Here is a 7,838-nt window from a genome sequence, read left to right on the forward strand (position 1 = left end):
TTTCAGCATCTATGGTGGTTGTCAACTTTCTATTAATCGATCTATAGAACTAAAACTGACCTAACCTCAATAATTTTTATAACCTAAAAATTCTGTAACTGTCAAAGTTACACATATTTTACTATTTTTTTTAAATTTTGAATACTAAATTCTTGTAAACGATGGCTAGCCAGTCTGCAAAAGTAGTTACTCAACAGGTGAAACCTATTTTATCCTTAAACAGGACCGAAGCACGACAAAGGGTGCTAAATTTATACAAGGCTTGGTACAGACAAATCCCTTACATAATAAACCAATATGATGCTCCTCTTTCGACGGAAATGTGTAAAAAGAAGTTAAGAGAAGAGTTCAACAAACACAAGCACGTAACAGACTTTAGGGTCATTGATATGTTAGTTATAAAAGGTCAAATGGAACTTGTTGAAACAGTCAATATTTGGAAACAGAAAGGACACGTAATGGCTTACTTTAAGGACACTGTGGAACCCAAACCGAAAGATTTCCTGTCCAAATTCTTTGCTGGAATTAATTAAATTACTTGCTTGTTAGTAGCTGTACATATGTAGGAGAATAAAACGATATTTATATGTAAATGTTTCAATATGATGTTCAATCATAAAGTATCCAAATAAAATAATAAGTAGTGGGGAAAGGTTTTTAATTCGACCTTGATATAAGGCAATATTAAAAGATAAATGCGTGAAGAAGTTATACTTACAAATAGATACAATAAAATTTTATGTAAATGCAAAAAAAATAATACAAGTCCATCTAATAAAAAGAACAAGTTTAGATAAAAAACAGAGTCAATTTATTGTAAAAGTGACTCAGTTGTCAATTACTTTAAGTATTTCACGACCCAGCGCTAAACCTAATGGGGGCGGAACTGCATTCCCCACCTGTCGATGTTTATCTAAAATATTTCCACAAAACTGATACCTATCAGGGAATCCCTGAGACCTTGCACATTCCCTTACACTAACTACCCGATGTTGTTCGGGATGTAACACTAAATAAAAAAGTAATAAACGCATTAAAACAAAAAATAATTTAATTATAAAAATGCCCATCTCTCCATACCTCTGCCTTGTTTTCCCATGGGTTCAGGATTCGTAACGGTGGTACTAAAGAACCCGTCCCACTCTAATCTTCCATAAAGTCCCGCCCAGTGATTATGTCTGTCTGCTGTATGGGGTAAACACCAAGGTATCAAAGTATTAATTTGCCTATCAGTTGGAGCGCACGCTTTTCCGGTTGCGCATCTACAAACTCCTCGAGGGGGATCATTTGGCGACTGTTTTTTCAATCTAAAGAGAAACCCGAACTCACATCTCAACAAAAATATGTTTAATTATGTGTAGTACCTGTAAGGGTAGCGCAGTTTGTTTGCTTTGGTACCGTCGTTAAGTAAGGTCTCGATATTTGGCAAGTCTCTCCAATCAGCCCCCGGACTGAGTGGTATATGGGACATTCGAGCCTCCACAAGCGGCGCCATCTCTTTGCAGATATGGTCGGTCAGTTTAGAAGAACTTTCCGAATTGGTGCCACGCATGGCCTTTTGAAAACTGGAAATTGGTTCCACGTTGTAAGCCATTTCGAGTTGATTACAACCGTTTTTGATCGGAGGCAAGTCACTCATCGCATCCCTAACGGTAATTGTACGATATGGGGCAGAAAAGGTCCATTTGGAACCTAACACAAGAACATTACTAACTAGTTACGTATTATTTTGAGTCAATACCTGTCGTGAACTTGTATTCGTCTACTAAGATTCCCAATTGGCAGCCCCGTCTGCTAAAAACATGCTGAGGCTCAGGGTACTTAGGAAGAGTATGACCGGGGGCAGCAGCCATTATTATAAGACGTCTTCTGGTCTGAGGAATGCCATAATGTCCGGCTTGGATTATACCAAAAGCCACTTGGTAACCTATTGCCAGAAGACACCTTAAAGTCAACTTTAACACCATACTACGTTTAAAAGACACGAAATTACGAACGTTTTCCAAAATGAAATATTTTGGCCTACAAAAGGTCAAAAATAAATGTTAATCCATCCCCATATATAAAGAATCTGTTCTTGCCTGTAATAGTCACAGTAACTCAGATAAGAGACAATAAGTGAATTTTTGAACAGCGAGTATTGTCCTGCATTGAACCTGTTCATTCCTGAGAAACCCTGACACGGCGGTCCGCCAACCAACAGTTCCACATCGCCTTTCTGTGGCAACTTTTTCGAAACTTTATCATCTCCAGACATCACCGCCCTCAATATTTCGTTACAATCATTTGTAAAAACTGTGGCATCAGAATGGTTTAGTCTGAAAGCTTGAGCAGCCGCGGGTTCCATTTCAATCTAATGCACGATTACAAAATCAGTAGAAAAAATAGTAGAGAAGAATATTCAATGTCTTACTGCCCATTTGGTGTCAGCCACACCAGCCTGATGAAGACCTTCCGAAAGACCACCGCAACCAGCGAATATGTCCATACACTGAAGGGGTTTGTCGATTTTATGCCACTCGGGGGGCGAATCTGCCGCATCCTTTTCACTTTTGACCGATTTTGATTTACTTTTACCTAATTGTATTATTGTAATTTAATTAAAAATAAACCTTAACGATGCATAAAAGAATTAGAAATATCTCAATAAAACTATAGTTTTATAATGGTAAACAATTTTTTAAAATATTAACTATGATATTTTACAACCTCCCCCTTTTCCTTTCGATGGCATCCCAATCTTAGTAGCTTCTTCTGGAACATCATAAAATATTTTTTTGGAACTGTCGTAACTTTTGGAAAAGTAAAATCTATAGGGCCCCTTGGAGCTCCACTCGGTCGTAGAAGTCTCTAAAACATCTCTATAAGCCAGATAGCATTTCCCCGTTACTGCACCAAAAACCACTTCAGTAACTGAGAAGCAAACACAAAATAAAATAAACAAATTAAAAAATGTATCATTAATTACATTCTTCGCTCCAGTAGAGTAAATTTATGTCACATTCGTAAGTGTTTATTAGAGCGCTCCTGTGAGTCTGTTCCGGCCTGTACAGTTTCCTTATTTTAATTTTTATATCTCCCAAGGAAGTTTCCCTTATTCCCTCGATTCTCCCTACATTAAAGGGATCGGGGGTGTCCATGTTCGAGCCTTTAATACTTTCGAAATTTTTACGATAAAATTCAGGATAGAGGTCGACATCTACATTATCCTTCTGTCTCCCCAAAAATGTTTGTTTTAAAAATATACAAGATAAATTAATAAATAATAGCGTACCAACTCGTTATTTTCTGGTGTTACAGATCGTCTATTTTGTACAACCTCAGGATCCAAAAAGACACAATTACCGACTTTGAAAATCTCCCCATGCCAATACACCACTCCTTCTTTTAACACTGCTTTCTTTTCTTTTTTGTTCATGTGCTTCCACCTGGGCGAAGACAAATGTTTTTTATTCAAATATAGACAAAACAATCAAAAAACTAACTTGCAAGACTGACAAGGGGTAGCTAAAGAGTCCAGACTGTCTAGGTCACTAATAATGTCTTCAAATCTACCACAAATGGGATCGTATCTTTTACTGCAAAAGAACGTTTCACCATCGTCTTCGCTGTGAGGAGGCAAGTCATCTAAACCTCCATTTAAAGCCCAGTTATCAGGGGGTTTCTTAATTTCCACCTTGGACAAAATAATAATTCTTCTTTTTAAAAAGAAACGGGGTAGGTAATCGTCACTTACGACAGCTTTTCTAATAATGGTACCCAGGGGAATGTTGTCACATTCATAAACAACAAAAACCTCACTTGGGTCCGCCGTTTCACCCAGAACGGTATCAGTGCCCCTGCATAACATATGAGCGTGGAATATTGCCCTTTTAAAGGAGTCCTCCCACATGTACCCCACCTTGGCGATCATCAAAGGCCTATTGGGTTCTTCAGTATCTAACATTACATAATCTCCAGCCCGTATTTCAACACCACCTACAATAATGGAGAAATTTCGACTTGCACCAAAAAAAAAAATAGAAAGATGGAAAGAGAAAAAAATCGAACCAAGAAGAGCAAAAAAGCCATCAAATGCAAAAAGAAAGTTAGTTACTGAAAGAACGCTGGAAACTAGATCATACCAACTTCTGCGCAATTATAATAAACCCTTTCAGGACACATTGCCTTTGGATCTCCCTGCCACTTGACACTGTTAACAATCCTTTTTGAACAGGGTTTAATAGTTGGAGATAACGGTAGTTCTTTTTCTCTAATTGTCTCATCTTCTTCTGAATTGTCATCATCCTGCTCTGCCTGTTGGAATTCCATGTAGGGGCATCTAAAGTACAAAATTGGACAATTTACCGCTTTTTTTCAATTATTAAAAATTAAATTGCCTTCGAAGTCTACAGGCCTGTTTGCTCCTGCCAGATCCGCCAAACTTCTTCATGTCTTTGCAATGACTACATTGGCCGCAATCAGGCGTCTGGCAAGCTTCACAAACCCCGCATCTTTTCTTTCTGAAAGGTATTTTATCGTTCTTATCGATTTGATCAACGAAGAACGTTTCAAAAACGTTTCTAACTAGTTTTGTTGTGGCTGCTTTGCTCCAATGTTGAACAGATTGCTTTCCAGTCTTGTCTTTACCCTAAAAGCTTTTTGTTACAAAGAGAACGCCTCAACTTTTTTATAACAAAAATAAATCGACACCTTTACTGCACCCTTCTTAAATCTGCCCATTTTTTTGCCTGCTTTAAATGTCACCCCTGATATTTTTATCAAATTTCTCATACAAGGAGTAGTTACCAAGAGATCATCATCTTCACCAGCGCAATTATCAAAGCTCATCACCTACAGTCATTAATAAATTAATTTACGTAAAAAATACAATGCCTAGTTTGTTTTTTTACCTGATCAAAGACAAACTGTGCATGTGTTAAAAGGGCCTCTTCGGATAAATCCGGATTTCCGGTGGCCCTCAGCCGCTGCAAAAGGTCTTCATAGCTGGGCTGTTGCCAACATTCATCTAACAGAAATTCTATCACGACTTTTGAAAGTCCAATTTTTTGTCTGACTGTCTTCATAAAAGGGGCATACTCCTCTGAGGGCTCTTGGACATAATAGTCACCATATGCTGTGGAAAATCCCACAAGAGCTTTCTCGCCCCCATCAAACCCGGACACCCACCTAAATGAACCAATTTAAAAACTCAAACAAAACCTAAATCAAACACATTACCATTCATTAATGGGTCCCATATCTTTTGTTGGTATGCCATTATTTGGGCTCGTATCTTCGTCATAAACGGGTTTTAAATATCCCGAAACATACAATAACACATCAGATTCAATAAGCCCAGAATCAAAGGGACAAAGGTGTCCATTTTTGTCATATACACTAAAGTGAGTAAGCTACAAATTATACAATTAATGAGTGGCGTATAATCGAAAGTTTGAATCTGTTTCACCTTGTGTACAGGTCTCTCATCGAGCTCATCAAGCTCATCTTCATTGCCTGTAAAGAGCATCAAACGTTCATCTGTTAGTGCAATAAATTCTTCCACAGAATTGTTTGGATGTCCAAAATAATTTATTACATCATTAAAGGGTTGTCGACAAATTTTACACGTTTCGACCTTCACATTCTCTTCTTCAATGTGTATTTCTTGTTTGATATGAGGGGCAGCTATTATTTTTTGCCTTTTAGAAAGGCTTTCTTCAGTATCTACACATTCCACCATTATAACTGTATTTCACATTCATGTAGTTCCTGTGTAGAAATTAAATGTAACTTGGTATTTAAATAACATGTTAAATTTAAATACCTGTTGTGACTTTAATATAACCTTATCTGGTATAGTCTTGTTTGCATTACACTTTTAACTTGTTAATCTTCCTAATTAAACACACAACTATGCATTGTAAACTTATCTATAACTGCACTTTACAGGCACCATAAAACTTCACAATGACTGTTTTTGTAAATTAAAGAAATACAAAAAATTCAGGAAGCTTATTTGCAATCAGTTAAAATTGTTGCCGCCAAATAAACCCGCCAAAAAGTTTTTAAATCATAGACATGATCATAGACTGAAGTAAAAGTAACTGTATCTCTCAACCTGCCTAAGTAAGAATAATATACTATTTTAATATGTCGCTTAATAATTCAAGTAATTGTCATACATAAATGAACTATTACAAGAAAATATCAATTAAATTTTATTTTTTAATTAACATAATTGAGATTAGAAAACAAATAGTTTTATTTTCTATAGTGTTCATCTATGATTTACTTACATTTATTATCTATGACTTACATCAAATGTATCTATGATCAAATGTCAAAATATAACCTTTAAATGTCCAATGATTATTAATTTTATTATTACAGTGTACGCTATTTATTATATAATTATAAATTATTTAACGTAATTATTATGTACAGAAGAACTGTAGGCCTTTTTGCCAAAAGAATAATTAGCAAAAATGTTAGAAGTTTTTCTGCAGTTAAACCTGCAATTCAAGGTAAGTTACCATGTTTTTCTTACTTTTCCCTCTTTTAACTTTGTTTTTAATTATAGAGGAATGTCCTTCCTACCTAGAGTTATCAGAGGCATTCAGTAATCACGACAAAATAAAAACTGATTTTGTAAATAGTATGATAATACACAAGGACTTTCTTAGTGAGGTAGAGGAGAAGAGTCTTTTAGATCAAGTTGAACCCCGTTTAAAGACCTTACGCTATCAATTTGACCACTGGGATGACGTAAGTTAAAGTTAACTTAGGTATATACAGGGTGCCCTACACTAAGTAATTTCTTATATCCTGCATGCAAATGGCAAGCTAAAGTGGAGCACCCTGTATTTCACAATTAAGATTAATATTTTGGAATAGTTTTACTCTGTTAGGCAATTCATGGATACAGAGAAACAGAAATATTGCATTGGAATGAAGCAAATACACAAATTTTAAGTAGAGTTCGACAAGTTGCCTTTCCTCCTGGGGTTCCCCAGCTAGATACTGTACACATATTAGATTTAGACGAGAAAGGGGTGATAAAACCGCACATTGACTCTGTCAGAGTAAGTGTGACATGATTCTGATATCAGTTGTTTGAAACAAAAGAAAAGTAATTTTCTTTTGTTTCAGTTTTGTGGGAATACCATAGCAGGTCTAAGTCTTCTTACAGAAAGTGTAATGAAACTTGTGCACGAAAAATATAAAGATTTGATCGCAAAGGTCCATTTAACGCGACGATCCCTGTATATTATGAAAGACTCCGCGAGATACGATTATAAACACGAACTTTTAAAGAACTCCGAAAGTATTTTTAAAAATAGCCCTGTGATAAAAACACGAAGAATTTCGATTATATGTAGAAACGAGCCTGATAAAGAGATGAAAAACTAAGTTGATCAATAAATATCTGCATCATTTGTTATATTTCAAATTGTTTTTCTTTTATTGTTCTCTCCTAAAGATTTTATTTACCTCCATCGTTATTAATTGACCTTTTTAAGTATACCGACCGACGTTTCCGGATTACTCATCAGCTTCCGGTCAATAGACGACAGGTAATTAACAACACAGACTGTATACGTGGTCTCATCAAAAAGTTACGTGACTTCCTGCTCTACGTCCCGTATTAATATCTAATAATAATAAAAAGAGATTGTTGTTAAGGTTCTGTATCAGAAATGATAAACAGGAGCCTTCATAATTACCCATTTTTGCCTGTCTGCGTGTCTGTATGTTACAGTTTATTGTCTCAACGATTACCAATTACCAGTTGGCACAGTTGTAATAATTATATTCGAACAATACAGTTCTTGATTTATAACTAAACATAATATGAT

The 7,838-nt window shown here is 35.8% G+C and overlaps 3 protein-coding genes across 3 annotated transcripts; 2 read left to right on the forward strand and 1 right to left on the reverse strand.

The window, feature by feature from the left end:
• Nucleotides 1-45: 45 nt before the first annotated feature.
• LOC108735837 (NADH dehydrogenase [ubiquinone] 1 alpha subcomplex subunit 6) lies at nucleotides 46-587 on the forward strand. Its single transcript, XM_018468020.1, has one exon. It carries the CDS (start codon nucleotides 162-164, stop codon nucleotides 531-533), a length of 372 nt encoding a protein of 123 aa, XP_018323522.1. The 5' UTR covers nucleotides 46-161; the 3' UTR covers nucleotides 534-587.
• A 109-nt stretch (nucleotides 588-696) lies between these two features.
• Nucleotides 697-6,028, reverse strand: LOC108735825 (DNA (cytosine-5)-methyltransferase PliMCI-like). Its single transcript, XM_018467993.2, has 18 exons — nucleotides 5,807-6,028; nucleotides 5,450-5,751; nucleotides 5,221-5,393; nucleotides 4,893-5,169; nucleotides 4,693-4,833; nucleotides 4,380-4,630; nucleotides 4,125-4,321; nucleotides 3,737-3,978; nucleotides 3,486-3,676; nucleotides 3,275-3,428; nucleotides 2,969-3,212; nucleotides 2,710-2,913; nucleotides 2,414-2,577; nucleotides 2,082-2,353; nucleotides 1,742-2,022; nucleotides 1,365-1,692; nucleotides 1,081-1,307; nucleotides 697-1,009 (listed from the first exon to the last, which is right to left on the reverse strand). Exons 2-18 carry the CDS (start codon nucleotides 5,720-5,722, stop codon nucleotides 828-830), a joined length of 3,801 nt encoding a protein of 1,266 aa, XP_018323495.1. The 5' UTR covers nucleotides 5,723-5,751; nucleotides 5,807-6,028; the 3' UTR covers nucleotides 697-827.
• Nucleotides 6,029-6,325: 297 nt separating this feature from the next.
• Nucleotides 6,326-7,823, forward strand: LOC112904647 (alpha-ketoglutarate-dependent dioxygenase alkB homolog 7, mitochondrial). Its single transcript, XM_025975236.1, has 4 exons — nucleotides 6,326-6,506; nucleotides 6,563-6,747; nucleotides 6,891-7,064; nucleotides 7,132-7,823. Exons 1-4 carry the CDS (start codon nucleotides 6,419-6,421, stop codon nucleotides 7,390-7,392), a joined length of 708 nt encoding a protein of 235 aa, XP_025831021.1. The 5' UTR covers nucleotides 6,326-6,418; the 3' UTR covers nucleotides 7,393-7,823.
• Nucleotides 7,824-7,838: the final 15 nt, after the last annotated feature.

The sequence above is a fragment of the Agrilus planipennis genome, unplaced genomic scaffold (genome assembly GCF_000699045.2).
Source record: "Agrilus planipennis isolate EAB-ADULT unplaced genomic scaffold, Apla_2.0 scaffold69, whole genome shotgun sequence".
NCBI classification, from domain to species: domain Eukaryota; kingdom Metazoa; phylum Arthropoda; class Insecta; order Coleoptera; family Buprestidae; genus Agrilus; species Agrilus planipennis.

What these genes read in the sequence shown, in the direction of transcription:
- LOC112904647 (XM_025975236.1), top strand. Translation starts at nt 6,419, where the DNA reads ATGTACAGAAGAACTGTAGGCCTTTTTGCCAAAAGAATAATTAGCAAA. An exon ending in AGTTAAACCTGCAATTCAAG is followed by an intron (nt 6,507 to 6,562) that starts GTAAGTTACCAT and finishes TTTTAATTATAG; the next exon opens with AGGAATGTCCTTCCTACCTA. An exon ending in CGCACATTGACTCTGTCAGA is followed by an intron (nt 7,065 to 7,131) that starts GTAAGTGTGACA and finishes CTTTTGTTTCAG; the next exon opens with TTTTGTGGGAATACCATAGC.
- LOC108735837 (XM_018468020.1), top strand. Translation starts at nt 162, where the DNA reads ATGGCTAGCCAGTCTGCAAAAGTAGTTACTCAACAGGTGAAACCTATT.
- LOC108735825 (XM_018467993.2), bottom strand. Translation starts at nt 5,722, where the DNA reads ATGGTGGAATGTGTAGATACTGAAGAAAGCCTTTCTAAAAGGCAAAAA. An exon ending in CCATTATTAGAAAAGCTGTC is followed by an intron (nt 3,677 to 3,736) that starts GTAAGTGACGAT and finishes ATTTTGTCCAAG; the next exon opens with GTGGAAATTAAGAAACCCCC. An exon ending in CATGGGAAAACAAGGCAGAG is followed by an intron (nt 1,010 to 1,080) that starts GTATGGAGAGAT and finishes TTTTTTATTTAG; the next exon opens with TGTTACATCCCGAACAACAT.